At 41.4% G+C, this 18403-nt stretch overlaps 1 protein-coding gene across 1 annotated transcript in view; it reads left to right on the top strand.

Annotated features, from left to right (window-relative positions):
- Positions 1–18403, top strand: part of THSD7B (thrombospondin type 1 domain containing 7B) — a 1038357-nt gene that overhangs the window by 443779 nt on the left and 576175 nt on the right. The window contains exons 6-7 of the mRNA XM_018062396.1: positions 2625–2780; positions 16158–16355. Coding sequence (XP_017917885.1) covers positions 2625–2780; positions 16158–16355 — 354 coding nt within the window. The remainder of the gene's footprint in view (positions 1–2624; positions 2781–16157; positions 16356–18403) is intronic.

Here is an 18403-nt window from a genome sequence, read left to right on the forward strand (position 1 = left end):
TTACACTCTCCACTTCATTTTCCATCATTGACTTAGGTTGTGGTTTTGGAATTTAAGTTTGAGTTTATGAGAATACATGCTAACCAAACATGGGGCTGGGCCCATATCCACTTCTGCCTTAAGACCTCTGGCTGTGCACCTTTCTATTTATGCAATGCTCTAAAGCATCTCTTTCCAACAATTCTGTTAAAATGCGGTTTGACTTACGCTTCTTGACTGAGAGTTCCTTCAAAGCAGACAACTTCCAATAGGGCATGATTTAGACGGGTGCTCAGTAGTTTTGGAATTACTGTGTGATGCACTCAGTGAATGGTTGCCTTGTGATTATTTTACTCTTGGAGAAGGAGTTACAGACTTCTGCCTCATCTCTCAGATTCTTCTTTACCTGCGTGCAGTCTATCAGTGTCATATATACATCCATAGTTCTGGTTACCCCATCCTCCCCACCCAGCTGTTTTCTTTAGCCCAGTCTCTGAGCATCAACACTCCTCAGCCTCAGGAAAACCTTTTACTCTCCCCCAATATCTATTCTCTCTTCCTTTGTTTATCTTTTCCACATGGCTTGCAAGCTTTGACATTTACATTAGCAATCTTGCTTTTGTCCCTCACTGCTGCTGCTGCTGCTGCTGCTGCTGAGTTGCTTCAGTCATGTCCGACTCTGTGTGACCCCAGAGATGGCAGCCCACCAGGCTCCCCCGTCCCTGGGATTCTCCAGGCAAGAACACTGGAGTGGGTTGCCATTTTCTTCTCTAGTGCATGATAGTGAAAAGTGAAAGTGAAGTCACTCAGTTGTGTCCGACTCCTAGCGACCCCATGGACTGAAGCCTACCAGGCCCCTCCATCCATGGGATTTTCCAGGCACGAGTACTGGAGTGGGGTGCCATTGCCTGCCTCTCTCTCAGTTCTCAGTTCTGTTCAGTTGCTCAGTCTTGTCCAACTCTTTACGACCCCATGAATCGCAGCATGCCAGGCCTCCCTGTCCATGAAAGAAATCAGCCCTGGGATTTCTTTGGAGGGAATGATGCTGAAGCTGAAACTCCAATACTTTGGCCACCTCATGCGAAGAGTTGACTCATTGGAAAAGACTCTGATGCTGGAAGGGATTGGGGGCAGGAGGAGAAGGGGACGACAGAGGATGAGATGGCTGGATCGCATCACTGACTCGATGGACGCGAGTCTGAGTGAACTCCGGGAGTTGGTCAAATCCTTTTGATAAACTAAAAGAATTCTAAAACTTAAAGTGATAAACTTAATTGCTCACATTCCCAATCAGTGAGCAGTGAAGCTAAAAGAATTCGTTGCAAACAAACCATTATTATTTTCCTTGGCAACCTTTTGTTTTTCCCATTTACTCTCATAAACACCTCAAGCCCCTCCATTGTTCACTAGAGACACTTCTTTCCCAATGGGTTAGCACATCTTAGAGATAGTATTTTTTTTATTTTGCTCTTGCTTTGGTTTACATTCAAAGTTCTGCTCATCAGAGCTGTGATTTTTTTTTTCATCTCTGTCTGCATCTTATGTAACGGGTGAGGAAGCAAAATAGATCAGGCATTTACTACCCTATTGTTTCATACCAGTCTCCATCTTTGAATTATTTCTGATCTGCTTAACTGGAGAGAAGTGCTATATAAGAAATATTTCAACCATAGTACAAGGCAATCTGTAAGATAAAACCATCTGATCTTAAACCATTGGTTCACAAACTCTGAATTGCTCTAAAACTTGCTTATGCGGGATCACACTGTACAAGTGTAGCTATGCATTTGGGTGTTCTTTTATTGGGTCATTTTGGAGTATTGCTATCCATGCTCCTAATATATTATAATCTCCATATGAATCAGGATCCTGTCTTCTTCATCTGTGTATTTCCACGGTTCCCAGAATGGGTCTGCCTAGAGAGGACACCTGACAAGCACCACCACTGGACAGATGGGCACTGCCTCCCGCAGTGACCCACGTCTGGGCCTTCTCTGGGTGCAGGAGCACATCAGGAAGAACTGGAAGTTTCCTAGTTGGCATTCCTTGTGGCTCCTCAGGCACTCCTTGTGCCTCTGGGTTGCTTCACTAATGAAACTGACTTCCAGGGGCTAATTCTGAAGTCACAGATCCTGATTTTTCTTCTTATTCTAAGAGCCACTTTTCTTCTGTGTCTTCAAGAGCTCCACCCCTCCGGGGAGTAATAGCAGTAGATTGGTTATGCTAAACACCCCACCTCGGGGTTTGATTTTGAATTTTTCACAGCAACTCAGTCATTTGTATAGTTGAGACAGACTCATCTTGAAGCTTCACAGAGCCACTTAAATTTTTTTTTTTAATTCATAACTCTAGATAATTTGTCCCTAAATCTCTAGTCCTCTCTTGGATTCCCAGGGGATACTCTGTCAAAAAGACAATTTCAATGCACGCCCTTTGTCACTGTCTTTTCTTGCCTTTCTTCACCCCAAATGCTGATAATGTAGAGCTAAGTAGTGCATATTGGAAGAGTGTTGATGTTTTGTTTGCATATAAACTGTTTAACCACAAAGCTGATGTGAGCAAGGCAGGTACACGTATAACGACAGGAAAAATTCTAGGGATGTTCAGAGAATGTGACTCAGGACGTTCTTTTCTCATCCATGCAGTCTCTAGGCCTGTGGCAAAGACATTATGTTTGGGACCTGCCCCTTCGGCCTCTCAGCTCTGCAGTACCCCTTGCTCTACAGACTGTATAATGTCTTCGTGGTCGGCCTGGGGCCTGTGCGTCCATGAAAACTGCCGTGATCCTCAGGGGAGAAAAGGTGAGTGCCTTGTTTACATGCGCTTCATTTCCTTCCAGTGCACACAGGTTTATTCTGGTTGCTGAAAAGCTCCTTAAGTTTGCTTAGGGCAATATTTGTCTATAAAATGTAGAGAACTAGCTCTGACAGCATTCAGTTATTGAGGAGACATTGTGGATACTTCTTTGGAGCACAGCATCCCACTTTAGTTGACCTTTTAATTAGGCTTATAACTGATGAAGTGATTATTATGCAAAAATGATGTAACTTAACTCTGAGAGACATTTGGTGCTGACCAAAACACCTAAGGGGCATTCAGTTCACACCAAAATGTCCTTGATAGTTTCTCCTGTCCAAAACATCCATCAGCATACTTGGGCCACGCTGCCTAGGTTTGGTTGGGAGTAAATTTCAAGGACCTTTCGCCTTGCACCAAATGTCTTATGGATATTTTGACCAAAGCAGATATTTGCTAACCATAATGTAATGTTTTTAACATACAATGTTTATACTGCAGAAATTAGACATGGTTTCTGCAATCACATCAAGAAGCAACTGTTTTGTATATATTTTTTATTTTCAGATTTATGAAGGGCACTTATTATTGTTTCCTTTTTTGATGTTGTTCTCAAGCTTAAACGAAATTTTCAAACTTTGTGTCTTTGTTTAAATGTGTAGGTGTCGGCAATCTTGTTTTCTTTTGTTTGCTGTTGTATACACATCTGCATCTTCAAACATTCATCTTTGGTGACATCTTTTATTGACCTTTCAGTTTGTATTGATATCATGCTCTCGTCAATGGCCGTGCTAGAAAGAAATATTACCTTTAGTAAGAGAAATGAGATCCAAGGGCATTCCACAAGTTTGGTTGTGCTTAGCACTAGTGTGTTAAGCACTAATTCCTCCAGTTTTCATATGCAAAGAAAAACTAATGTGGCCAGGTGCTTGATGCTACAAAACTGGTGCCATCAGCTTAATTCTATGTCCGTTTGAAAATCTGCATTTCAGCACTCCCCAGAGGGCTCACAGGCACACATGGGCATATCTAGGAAAATGGGGAGATAGTGATTAAAGGGTACAAACTTCCAGTTATAAGATAAGTACTATTTGAGGATCTAATGTTCAGTATGGTTTACTGTAGTTAACAGCAGTATATTATGTACTTACGTTCCTAAGTGAGTAAATCTTAAAAATACCCACCACACATACACACGTAAGGAAATTTTTATTTTAGGTCATAAATAATATAGAAAGAAGTATCTTCCTTAATAATTTCAGGAAGAGTCCTGGAGTTGAATCTCATTGGCTGCTTCGTGTCATGTGCTCCTCTCTGACCCAGATACTCTGACTGCAGGATGTAGGACTGACCCATCCAGGTCCTGAGCATGTGGCCACCACTGCAGGGATAACTCCATCCAAGTTTCACAGACAGAGTAAGGGAGGAACAACTCCCTTAAGGAAATTTGAGGTCCTGATACTGCAAGAAGGTAGAGCCAATGGAGGGGTCAGACTTAAAAGATGTTTATTAACTGCTTTATGCCCTTTGTTCTGGCTCATAGAGTCTCTGTAACAATTCAGAAAATACTTCTTTTTCCAATTGTATGTTGCTATTTTGGTCACTTGAGCCAAATTTTCATAAAACTCTTTGTGAAAAACCATACTTTCAACCTTTATTTCAGTTTTCCTCTTCCGCATAACTCAGAACAAGTCCATGGAACTCATCTCAGGAACTCAAAATATTCTGGCTCTTTCTTTCATTCATCCCATTTGCCCAAGATGTTTTTATGCCAGACATCTTCAGCATTGGCTTCTATCTCTCTCCTGTATAAGTCAACTCTGACGAAGGCACTGTGGTTCACTGTTTGTCAGATATCACCTGTTGTGGTTAAATTGTGTTCTCCAGAAAGATATGTTCAGTACCAACCCCTGGGACATGTGAACATGTGCTTATTTAGAAACAGGGTTATTGGAGAAGTAATCAGGTTGAAATGAGGTCATATTAGATTAGGGTAGGCCCTATTCTAATGACTGATATCCTTATACAAAGAGGAAAATCTGGACACACAGCCACACTCAGAGCGGAGTGCCTTGTAAAGATAAAAAGACACTGAAGATGCAAAGAGAAGGTCACATGAAGACAGAGACAGGCATTAGAGTCAGGCCTGTGCCAGCCAAGGATTGCTGGTAATTATTAGAAGCTAAGAGAGAGGTGTATAAACAGTCTTTCCTTGGAGCATGGCTTCAGTCCTTCCCTTCAGAGGGAGCATGGTTCTACTGACACCTGGATTTGGGGCTTCTAGTCTCCAGAACTTTCAGGCAAATTGATGTTGTTTTATGTTATTCAGTTTATGGTATTTTATTTTGGTCATCCTAGGCAACTTTCATACTTCCCAACTTTGTGTCAGCATTTAGGCTCAGTGAGGATCCAGTACTTCCTAAAATGCCAAGACCAGAGTGTACAGAAGTAAAGAAATTAAAAGGTCAGTTTTCATTCCAATCCCAAAGAAAGGCAATGCCAAAGAATGCTCAAACTACTGCACAATTGCATTCATCTCACATGCTAGTAAAGTAATGCTCAAAATTCTCCAAGCCAGGCTTCAGCAGTACATGAACCACGAACTTAAAGATGTTCAAGCTGGTTTTCAAAAAGGCAGAGGAACTAGAGATGAAACTGCCAACACCTGCTGGATCATCGAAAAAGCCAGAGAGTATCAGAAAAACATGTATTTCTGCTTTATTGACTATGCCAAAGCCTTTGACTGTGTGGATCACAAGAAACTGTGGGAAATTCTGAAAGAGATGGGAATACCAGATCACCTGACCTGCCTCTTGAGAAACCTATATGCAGGTCAGGAAGCAACAGTTAGAACTGGACATGGAACAACAGACTGGTTCCAAATAGGAAAAGCAGTGCGTCAAGGCTGTATATTGTCACCCTGCTCATTTAACTTCTATGCAGAGGACATCATGAGAAACGCTGGGCTGGAAGAAGCACAAGCTGGAATCAAGATTGCTGGGAGAAATATCAATAACCTCAGATATACAGATGACACCACCCTTATGGCAGAAGGTGAAGAGGAACTAAAAAGCCTCTTGATGAAAGTAAAAGAGGAGAGTGAAAAAGTTGGCTTAAAGCTCAACCTTCAGAAAACGAAAATCATGGCATCCGGTCCCATCACTTCATGGGAAATAGATGGGGAAACAGTGGAAACAGTGTCAGACTTTATTTTTTGGGGCTTCAAAATCACTGCAGATGGTGATTACAGTCATCAAATTAAAAGATGCTTACTCCTTGGAAGAAAAGTTATGAACATCCTAGATATCATATTGAAAAGCAGAGACATTACTTTGCCAACAAAGGTCCATCTAGTCAAAGCTATGGTTTATTTAGTGGTCATGTATGGATGTGAGAGTTGGACTGTGAAGAATGCTGAGCGCCAAAGAATTGATGCTTTTGAACTGTGGTATTGGAGAAGACTCTTGAGAGTCCCTTGGACTGCAAGGAGATCCAACCAGTCCATTCTGAAGGAGATCAGCCCTGGGATTTCTTTGGAGAGAATGATGCTAAAGCTGAAACTCCAGTACTTTGGCCACCTCATGCGAAGAGTTGACTCATTGGAAAAGACTCTGATGCTTGGAGGGATTGAGGGCAGGAGGAGAAGGGGATGAGATGGCTGGATGGCATCACTGACTTGATGGACGTGAGTCTGAGTGAACTCCTGGAGTTGGTGATGGACAGGGAGGCCTGGCGTGCTGCAGTTCATGGGGTCGCAAAGAGTCGGACACGACTGAGCGCCTGAACTGAACTGATAATGACTTAATAATGGCCAAGCCAAGGCTAACATGCTTAGTCCAGTGTTCGTTCTAACACTGGTTTCCTTAGTGATTTTTCTCATAAGTCTAAAGAAGTTTGGATCAAGACAGAAATCCAACACTGAGCTTAGCAGAGAAGCCCTCTGCCCATGGGAACCACTGGCTATGGGTATGAATCACTGTGCTGATGAAGGAGATATGATGTGATTCATGGGATTCAGTTTAGCTTCAGTGTGTCATCTTTAGAGAGAAAGGAAAAGTAGATTGCCGTTGTATAATAAGGGGAGGGTGTTCCAAGAACAGCTTAAGAGCTACCAGGTGACTGGGATGTGTGTTTTTGCCTTCGTCAATATATTTTTCAAAGAAAAGCTCAGCCTTTGGGACTGAAGGTAAGCACAGAGACATAAAAACTTCTTACCTGAAGGTAGTAGTGTCATCAGCCACCTGCAGCGTGTGGAGGCATGTTGGAGTTGATGAGAATTACTGAGCCTAAGTGACCTGCTCTAGGAACTAAGCAATCATAGCCAGTAGAGACTATAAGCCTGGTGATTGTTATTCGAGTCTCAGAGTGTGCTCTTTCATAAATGTTTCACCAGAGCAGAGATAATTTTGATTTTTAAGATCTTGCTAAAACCTTCCAGGACCACCTGCCTATTATCCCTCTTGGGAAGAATAACAAATAGATTTTTCCCTCCAGGGAAAAGAGTCTCTGCCTAAAAGGAATCCAAGCGTGTTATGATAAGGCTAAGTTATCTTGTTATTTCTACCAAGTCATCGTGAGCATGAGTTCTGGGATCCTCTCAATCTCAGTGTCTCCCGTGGTGCTGCCGTGGATTCTGCCAGAGCCTTTGATAGGCACATACTAAATGTTGTTGAGAATTCCACAGAGGCTAGAATACAGAGCTAATGCATTAAACATGACAGAACTCTAGGATGTAAACTGAACTGCTTAGTTTCATATTTGAATTGCCTACCCCAAAGAAATGCAGTGAACCTCCTCACAGCAATCTGGGATAATCATACTTTCCTAGATATTCTATACCCCTTTTTTGTGTGAATGGTGGAGGATTTGAGGAGAAAAATCCACCACACCCACCAGTGCAAGACATAAATGCGTGATGCTGGAGGTTATGACTTTTTCTTCTCACTTGTCTTTTTTCCAATCACGTGTTATTGCTTTGGTTTGCTTCCTTTGTTCACATTAAAAAAAAAAGTAGTAAAGGATGGGAAAGCAGGAAATGATTTATTATCTAATAGAAGAAATTAGTTATTATAGAAATTATCTTCATGTGGCTGTTATTCTTAGGCAGACATCCTTCAATCTGGAATCATCTGAGGTTTGTGGCTGTCAGCTGTTCAAAGTACATTAGAAAATCTGCCGTTGTACGCAGCCTACACGCCTTCCATCAGCTCTGTGACAGGCAGACAAGGGGAACAGTGCTTGGCAGGCCAGTGCTTGTCAAGTGAAGCTAGAATGACTTTCGGAGGAATTTAAATTGGATCAGGTTTTATCATTCATTGCTTTATCTTTGATATTCTCCCAGAGAGTTATAATTAGAGGTATATGAAAGAGAAATAGCCTGAGAAACTTCCTGATGGGTGAACTCCATAGGTATAATGCATTTTAAAAAATTACTTTTGATACATAGACATATAGTTATATGACATCCTTGTCCTTTTACAGACACATTCTAGAAAGGCAACCTTGTGTACAGAAGTTTTTATAAAGAGGAATTTGATAGAGGCTTCTTGATATGGTCTCACAGTAGGGAATGCTTATGAGGTAGGACTTCAGAGAACCCTAAAGTATCCCTTACCCCCCACCCCTATAATAACACCTTGCTGTTTTTCAGTCGCTAAGTCATGTCTGACTCTTTGTGACCCTGTGGACTGCAAGACACCAGGCTCCTCCCAAAGTTTGCCCAAATTCGTGTTCATTGAATCGGTGATGCCATCCAACCATTCCATCCTCTGCTGCCCGCTTCTCCTTTTGCCTTTTCAGTCTTTCCTAGCATCAGGGTCTTTTCCAATGAGTTAGGTCTTCGCATCAGGTGGCCAAAGCATTGGAGCTTCAGGATCAGTCTTTCCAAGGAATATTCAGGGTTGGTTTTCTTTAGGATTGACTGGCACCCAATGGTCTAAAAATCCTCATAGGAAAAGACACTATGAAACAGAACCTATGACTATCTTTATGAACACAGTCTTTTATGCTCTCAGACAAATCAATTTAGATAATATGTTAAAGTAGGGAAATGTTGACATGTTTTAGATCTTATGTAACAATGATGGAAAAAATTTTCATTTCCGTCTATGCCTCCTAGAAAGTTCCACCATTATGAGAAGTCTGTGAAATAAGTTTGCTTTGTTACAGATTATATGTAAGATATATTTTTATTCTTTTTCCCTTTTTCCATGTTTGTGTGTGTTGGAGCTTGTAGGGGGCTATGCCTATTTCTCATTCTGAACATTGAGGGTTCTCATGCTCATGATCTTTGGCTTCTTATTTTCTGTATTCATAACAGGGTGTCAACTTATAACAAGACTTGCAGAAATGGTAGCTGATAAGAGCTGGAATCAAAGATTCAATCTGCTCAGGTTCTTTGACTCAGAGTTGTTCCCCAGTGTCCAGGGCTACAGAGTTCAGGAACAAATGGAATGCTTACAGAATAAACTTCCTTATTTCATCTTTGGTCAACTTGCTGGGTATTGCTTCAAGCCTGCCCTGGTGGAGTTAGTAGAGGGACAAGTATTGGCCATGGTGGTTTCGTAGAAGTTCACATGGACAATTTTGGGCTACAAGCATGTGAAGATATAGGTCCTTACACCTGACTTGATCCTCCGGAGCCTCCTTTAATTTTTCTATGGCTTCAATTAAAAAAAAAACAAAAAACATTGACCTATCTTCTACCATTTGTGCTTCTTTCGCTTTCTTGCTCCATCTCACAAATCACTCTTTTCTAATTTTCCTCAGGAGAATATGCACTAAAATAGTAGATTACATACTAAATCCTTGGGTCCAAAGGGGGAAAAAAAACCCTCAAATATTAGTTTCACTAAAGGTGAACTTAAGCTCTGGTCAGAAAGTAATGATTAGAACTCTTTCTTGCTACCCAGCACCTAAAATTCAGCTATCTAATCTGTACAGCTTTATTTTAAGGAAATGATACATGGTAACTTTCATATTCACTGTTTGAAGTGGGGCTAGACCATGTCATAAAGTGCTGAATTGAAACCGTTCTTGTAAGGAGGTCACAGATCAAGAAGACCTCAGCTGGGTTTCACACATATCCATTTTCTATTGAAGTATAGTTGCTTTACTGTACTGTGCTAGTTTCAGGTGTATAGCGCAGCTTTACACATATACATCTATATACAGTTAAGCATATGTCTCTTTATACAGTTATGTATGTATGTATATATGTGTGCGTGTATACAGTCTTCAGATTCTCTTCCTTTATAGGTATACAGTAGTTGCAAAATATTGAGTATAGTTCCCTGAGCTATACAGTAAGTCCTTGTTGATTATCTGTTTTATATATTGTAGTATGTATATGTTAATCCTAGCCTAATTTATTCTTAATACATATCCACTTAATCAGCAATGTGCCACAGGAGAAGTAATAAGGTATCATCTAGTCTTAATTTTCACATGTGTAAATGAGAATAATGACATAGTTTAGGGGATTCATTAATTTTGAGTAATAGAACGAAAGTGGCTTGGTGTAGAGGTGGCAGCCCACTCCAGCACTCTTGCCTGGAAAATCCCATGGATAGAGGAGCCTGGTAGGCTGCAGTCCATGGGGTCACTAAGAGTCGGACACGACTGAGTGACTTCACTTTCACTTTTCATTTTCATGCACTGGAGAAGGAAATGGCAACCCACTCCAGTACTCTTGCCTGGAAAATCCCATGGGAGGAGCCTGGTAGACTACAGTCCATGGGGTTGCTAAGAGTCAGGCACGACCGAGCGGCTTCACTTGCACTTTTCACTTTCATGCATTGGAGAAAGAAATGGCAACCCACTCCAGTGTTCTTGCCTGGAGAATCCCAGGGACGGGGAGCCTGGTGGGCTGCCGTCTATGGGGTCGCACAGAGTCAGGCATGACTGAAGCGACTTAGCAAGCAAGCAAGATGCTTAGTTAACATATGTGCTCTTTGCCTTCTTGGACTGTATGCTCTGTGAAAAGTGGGTGTATGTTTTCTGTTCCTCCTGTGACTTCCCACACTATATTACTCTGATCTGCTTATGGCAATTAATGTATATTGAGTGATACTCTGTGATTAGTATGAAATTCAGTAAATGAAGGTAAGTGGTTGGCTGGCCCCAGCCACCGTGGACTTGGCAGTTGTGTCTCTTTCAGAACAGAAGCTCCCAGGGGAAGCCTGACATCTGTTGCAGCCATGAACACCAATGTGTGATTAAAGCTAAGTGCTAACAAGAGAATCCAAGGTTTTTGTTTTATGCTGAGCTTGTGCTTTGATGTGATCCTGGTTAGAGTCAGGACAAGGGCAACACAAATGAAAAAATGCAAGAATTTATTGACTGAGGAGATATAATCTATAGATTTATGGTGAGATGGATGCAACTTGATTTATAGAGGAAAACTGCACCTGCCCCTCAATGGCGTTGAGCTCTAGGTAATAGGACAGCCAGCCTCCCTCTGTAAAGATGGCTAAGTTTCTGAGCCGATTGTCAAACATCATAAATCATGGAGACCCAGGCCGCATCCTGCTGAAACATATAAACTGAAAACAAGCATAGGCATAAGACAGTAAATAAGCAGCATGTGGGTCTTCCATGAAAGAACAGAGGTCATTTAAATTGTGCGGCATGGAGGGCTCAGAGGTCATTGTAGGTTGATGTCCATCAAGTAGAGTTCAGTCCTGTAGGTTTCCTGCCACTCGTCTCAAGGTGGCCTGGGCAGGGAGCTGAACTCTTCTGCAGGTTTTATTTTAACTAATTAATGACATAGGCTTGGAGGTATGAAGTGTGGTAGAAGCCACCTACTACTTTAATTATCTCTGACCTTAACACTGTCCATGCCTGGAGGATATGGTCTCTGATTGACTGATGCCTCCCCACAGGTGGCCATTCCACAAAGTAAGTGTCTAAGAGTTTTTTTTAAAGGAGACTGATGGGTTAGCCCTAGACAAAGAAAACAAATAAAGCCCTTAGGACTGTGTCTCTAAAACACTTACCCAACCCTGCAGTATTCTAAGGGAGCTCGGCTCCCTCTTGTGGCCTAAAAACATGTGTCCATTTGTTCCACCCTCCTTGACTACTTTACAGGAGCCAGTCTTTTGCTAACTACATCTTGAGCTTTCTATCCTTTCTTGTGGGAAAATAGACACAGCCCTGGCAAACCGATAGATATATACCTGGCTTAGTTAATGCTCATGCACCCGGACTTGTCTTTCTCCCCTTCTCTTGTGGGCTATCACAGTCTTCGGCTCTAAGATCAGTGTTCTCAGGCGTTCTATCTTCCTAGCTAAGTCTATCTGCTTACCTATCTTTTTATATTTTTACCTATCCCAAGGAATAATTGAATAATCACGTCTCAAGATGCTATTATATAATAAGATTTGGTTTCATTTTTTTTTGGAAGAGGAATTAAATCTGTTGATTGTATTTGGAGAATGAAAAGATGGACAGTAAAATATGAGATCCATGGGAGGTAAGCCTAGCTCTTTTTTAAAAGAAAGATATATTTATGTATTTTTTGGCTTGTGCTAGTGTTAGTTGCAGCACGTGGGATATTTGCTCTTTGTTGTGGCACACTGGATGTTTAGGGGCAGCATGTGGGATCTTTCAGTTGACGTGTGTGTGCGCGAGTTCAATCACTAAATCGTGTTAGACTCATTGCAACCTCATGGACTGTAGCCCACCAAGCTCCTCTGTCCACAGGACTTTTCAGGCAATAATACTGGAGTGGCCACTTCCTTCTCCAGGGGATCTTCCTGACCCAGGGGTTGAACCTATGTCTCTTGTTTCTCCTATATTGGTAGAGGGATTCTTTACCCCTGGGTTACCTGGGAAGCCCTCTTTACTTGCAGCATGTGGGATCTAGTTCCCTGACCACTGATGGAACCTGGGCCCCTTGCATTGGGATTGTGGAGCCTTAGCCACTGGACCACCAGGGAAGTCCCAGGCCTAACTTTTAGAAGTAATATATCCTCAAGACCAGAAATGGAAAACTCAAAAACAAAAGGGTTACATCTTGTTCTCTGTCACATTTTAAAACTTATGTGGCTTTTAAAAACATAAATTTGTTTCCATCATTTAAAAATAGATTTCATATAAAAACTGAACATGGCTTGGATTTCTGGCTTCTTAAAATCAGAAGATTTGACAACAGAGGGTTCACATTTTCTTGTGGTAACTGTCAGTGGAGCCTGACTGATATCCATACACTTTAAATTCAGTACATGTCCTCCATTTTACCACAGACTTCACCACTTCCTACAGTCTTGTGGTTGACCCATATCCCTCCATTTGTATCTGATGAGTTTGTGATTCTGTATGCTTGTAGCATGGAAGGTCCATTCACACCCTTATTATGGCATAACTTTGGTCCCTAGTTCCATAAAATATTTTTGAAAAGCTGAGTAATTGTCCAGAGACCTATGTCTAGCCAGGGTGGGGCATGTAGCCCCAGATAGTCCAGCCTTCACAGGGCAAGCTGACCTGGAAATCTCAAGAGAGTGATACAAGGAAATCTCAAGGCCTGAAATAGCAACCAGGAATGTGTCAAAATGTAGATGTATTTCACCTCCTTACAGACTAATAAGAATGTGAAAAACAGTAACAAAAAACGCAGGGTTTATCTATGTTCAGGCTATTTCTCTGTTGTTTTTAGTCACCAAATCATGTCCAACTCTTTTGTGACCCCATGGACTGTAGCCTGCTTGGCTCCTTTGTCCATAGGATGTCCCAGGCAAGAATACTGGAGTGGGTAGTCACTTCCTCCTCCGGGGGATCTTCCCACGCAGGTATCAGGAGTCTGTGAGTCTTCATTTATTGGTACTGGTTTACTGATACCCTGGAACATTTGCTCCTTATCAGTGCATTTGATTCTGCCTGGCCTCTTCAACTCCTAGACTGTAAACTCTTGGAAGACAGATTTCCTGCTATAGTTCTTTTCCCTTCTGTCTTTCGTCCTTCCCCTTATCTCCCAATTTCCCATAAAATAAAACACATGAAAAGAATATGTGGTTTTGATCTTTCAGTCAGTTCAGTTGATTATTCATATCCAACTTTTTCGGCCCCATGGACTGCAGCATGCCAGGCTTCCCTGTCCATCACCAACTCTTGCAGCTTGCTCAGATTCACATCCATTGAGTCAGTGATGCCATTCCAATGAATATTTAAGGCTGATTTCCTTTAGGATTGACTTGTTTGATCTCCCTGCAGTCCAAGGAGAGATGGACTCAACAGTCTTCTCTAATGCTACAGTTCAAAACCATCAATTCTTTGGTGTTTACTTTTCTTTATGGTACAGCTCTCACATCCATACATGACTACTGGAAAAACCATAGCTTTGACCAGACAGACCTTTGTTGGCAAAGTAAGGTCTCTGATATTTAATATGCTATCTAGGTTGGTCATAGCTTTTCCTCCAAGGAGCCACATGTCTTTTAATTTTATGGCGGGCAGTCAACATCTGCAGTGATTTTGGAGTCCAAGAAAATAAAATTTGTCACTGTTTCCATTGTTTTCCCATCTATTTGCAATGAGGTGATGGGACCGGATGCCATGATCTTAGGTTTTTGAATGTTTGGTTTTATGCCAGCTTTCTCACTCTCTTTCACTTTCATCAAGAGGCTCTTCAGGTCCTCTTTGGTTTCTGCCATAAGGGTGGTATCATCTTCATATCTGAGGTTATTGATATTTCCTCTGGCAATCATGATTCCAGCTTGTGCTTCATCCAGTCCAGCATTTCACATGATGTACTCTGCATATAAGGTAAATCAGCAGGTTGACAATATATAGCATTGATGTACTCTTTTCCCAGTTTGGAACCACTCTATTGTTCCATGTCCAGTTCTAACTGTTGCTTCCTGACCTGCATACAGATTTCTCAGGAGGCAGGTAAGTTGATCTGGTATTCACATCTCTTTAAGAATGTTCAACAGTTTGTTTTGATCCACACAGTCAAAGGCTTTGACTGTAGTCAATAAAGCAGAAGTAGAATTTTCCTGAAAGTCTCTTGCTTTTTCTATGATCCAACAGATGCTGGCAATTTGATTTCTGGTTCCTCTGCCTTTTCTAAATCCAGCTTGAATATCTGGAAGTTCTCGGTTCATGTACTGTTGAAGCCTGGCTTGAAGAATTTTGAACATTACTTTACTAGTGTGTGAGATGAGTGCAATTGTGCGGTAGTTTGAGCATTCTTTGGCACTGCCTTTCTTTGGGATTGGAATGAAAACTGCCTTTTTCCAGTCCTGTAGCCACTGCTGAGTTGTCCAAATTTAGTGGCATATTGAGTGCAACACTTTCATAGCATCATCTTTCATGATTTTAAGAGGTCAACTAGAGTTTCATCACCTCTGCTAGCTTTGTGTGCAGTGATGCTTCTTAAGGTCCACTCGACTTTGCATTCCAGGATGTCAGACTCTTGGTGAGTGATCACACCATTATGGTTATCTGGGTCATGAAAATCTTTTTTATATAGTTCTTCTGTGTATTCTTGCCAACTCTTTTTAATATCTTCTGCTTCTGTTAGGTCCATACCATTTCTGTTGTTTATTGTGCCCATCTTTGCATGAAATGTTCCCTTCAGTTCAGTTCAGTTCAGTTCATTCGCTCAGTCATGTCCGACTCTTTGCGACCCCATGAATAGCAGCTCGCCAGGCCTTCCTGTCCATCACCAACTCCCGGAGTTCACTCAGACTCACATCCATTGTGTCAGTGATGCCATCCAGCCATCTCATCCTCTGTCGTCCCCTTCTCCTCTTGCCCCCAATCCCTCCCAGCATCAGAGTCTTTTCCAATGAGTCAACTCTTCTCATGAGGTGGCCAAAGTACTGGAGTTTCAGCTTCAGCATCATTCCTTCCAAAGAACACCCAGGGCTGATCTCCTTCAGAATGGACTGGTTGGATCTCCTTGCAGTCCAAGGGACTCTCAAGAATCTTCTCCAACACCACAGTTCAAAAGCATCAATTCTTTGGCACTCAGCTTTCTTCACTGTCCAACTCTCACATCCATACATGACTACTGGAAAAACCATAGCCTTGACTAGTTGGACCTTAGTCGGCAAAGTAATATCTCTGCTTTTGAATATGCTATCTAGGTTGGTCCCTTGGTAACTCTAATTTCTTGAAGAGATCTCCAGTCTTTCCCATTCTATTGTTTTCCCCTATTTCTTTGCATTGATCACTGAGGAAGGCTTTCTTATCTCTCCTTACTATTCTTTGAAACTCTGCATTCAGATGGGTATATCTTTCCTTTTCTCCTTGCCTTTAGCTTCTTTCTTTTGAGCTGTAGATGTATAAATAAAAGTTTCATCAATTTCCTGGCTGCTGCTTCTTTTCCTTTGCTAGATCAGGATGGAATCCTCAGAACCTTTTGTTCTTTTTTATTTTAGGTTTTAGAATGAGACAGCGCCATGTCCTCATGGAATCAACGGGGCCTGCAGGCCGTTGCCCTCACTTGGTGGAATCTGTTCCTTGTGAGGATCCTGTGTGTTATCAGTGGCTGGTGTCAGAAGGGATCTGTATCCCTGACCATGGCAAGTGTGGCCCTGGACATCGCATCCTGAAGGCTGTCTGCCAGAATGAGCAAGGTATGACTCAAAGAAACATGGAGATTGAGTAATATCTGCCAAGTAACACATCACCACTCTCAGATCATCTTCCACAAGGATACAGTCTTTCCTAGTCTTGAATATTCATGTTTGAGTTGATGACAGCGACATATTTCTGCAGAGAAAGCTGCTTTGACTTAATATAGAGCTGTGTGCTCTGTGGCAAAAGAGCACTGATTATACCTAAATGCAGTACAGAGAACTCAGAGAGGTCTCTGGAGTTCTTAGTTTATTAAGACATTGTCTGGAGAGCCTCCAACTCATTAATACAAAACAAGATTTATTTGTGTTTATTGATGTTATTATGTAACATGCTTTTTATATGTTATCATTTTTAACAAATAGAACCTTGTAAATTGCAGGGCTGAAGCCCCCTCCAAGTTAAAAGGAAAAAAAAAAAGTACAAAGCTGCATCTTTTCAGTTATATAGCATTAGATTAGAATCAGTTCTAGACATAATGCTAACAATTCTAAAGAACTGTGTTAAAATATAGGTTGTCAAGATTAACAAAACTATTAACAGTGGTGTCTTTCCTTCATCACCAAACTTCTGGTACAGTGGTTTTGTACAATGAAGGGTGATTTAGCAAATACATAAGACACATGGAAATGAGAAAAGTGACATTTAAAACCTTTATCTTAGTGTTAAAAAAATATTCAGTCTCCTGGAAGAGTATTAAGTATGTCTATTAATCAGTCCTGTCATGAATGGTCATAATTTATAATACTCATGGTGTGTGGAGTGAAATGTTTTGACTTATGGAGTGAAGCGATCCACAGAATAGAAGGAGATTAGAAAGTGGATTCAGGATTCAGCAGTGTATTAATATTTCCTCTTTCCTGCCTTCTTCTTGCCTCTTGTCTCTCTCTCATTCCCTCCTTTTCTCCATCACTTCCTTCTTTCTGCCCTTCCTTCTCCTTTCCCCCTCCTTCTCTCCCTCCACACATCCTTCCTTTTTTAAATCACTGCCATAATTATACAAATAAACATTTATCAACTGATGTAATTGATTACCTCATGAAGCCAGGTAGTTGTTTAATTAAATAGAGAGCCACACCAGATTGTACTAGCTATAGTCCTTTTTGACTAAATAGTTTAACAGTAGATTCTAATATTACCAAGCAGTTTTTGAATTGTCACATGTGAATTATTAACAGCAGCACCTAAGATCAATTTTTGAATTCAAAAAGAGTAGGACAGGTGTTTAAAACCTGAGCTCTAGAGTCAGGGTGGAATTTCCAGTCTGCTACTGTTCTGGTAGATGGTCTCAGAAAACTTATTTAACTGTGGAGACATCTTTTCCTTCACCTGGAAAGCAGAGATAATAAAAACCTACTTCTCACTCTCAGATTAAATGAAAGTGTTAAGTGAAGTGCCTGGCACATAACTGTTCAAAATAAGCTGTGAGCTTATTTCACTTGTAATGCACACTTATTGTTTTCTGTCCTAGGGGATTTGTGCAAACAGCATTCTTTTATACTAGTAAAATGGAAATAATAATGAAGATTAGAATTACTGTACTAGTTCACCTTCCCAGACTCTAGCTGTGGAAACAAAATCATTTGTTTGATTGAGACCCAGTGACAGATGACTGTCCAGCTTTGTCATAGCAGGTTTTGAAGATTTCGCATTGAAGGTTTTGAAGATTTTACACTGTCATACAATGTCGGACACAACTGAGCGACTTCCCTTTCACTTTTCACTTTCATGCATTGGAGAAGGAAATGGCAACCCACTCCAGTGTTCTTGCCTGGAGAATCCCAGGGACGGGGGAGCCTGGTGGGCTGCCGTCTATGGGGTCGCACAGAGTCAGACACGACTGAAGTGACTTAGCAGCAGCATACAATGTCCACAGGGCTGGGGACTCCTTTCACAATGTATACTGCCCCTTCTTCAGTATTGTACAGTGTGAGATTCTGATTTATAATTAGAAGTATTTATCTGGTCTCTGACCCTATTCTAGCATGTGGCTTCTAAAATCACTGGCATTTCCTGAGCAGTACGAGCAACGGGAGAAGCTTTTGTT

This window comes from Capra hircus, chromosome 2 (assembly GCF_001704415.2).
Source record: "Capra hircus breed San Clemente chromosome 2, ASM170441v1, whole genome shotgun sequence".
Lineage (NCBI taxonomy): Eukaryota > Metazoa > Chordata > Mammalia > Artiodactyla > Bovidae > Capra > Capra hircus.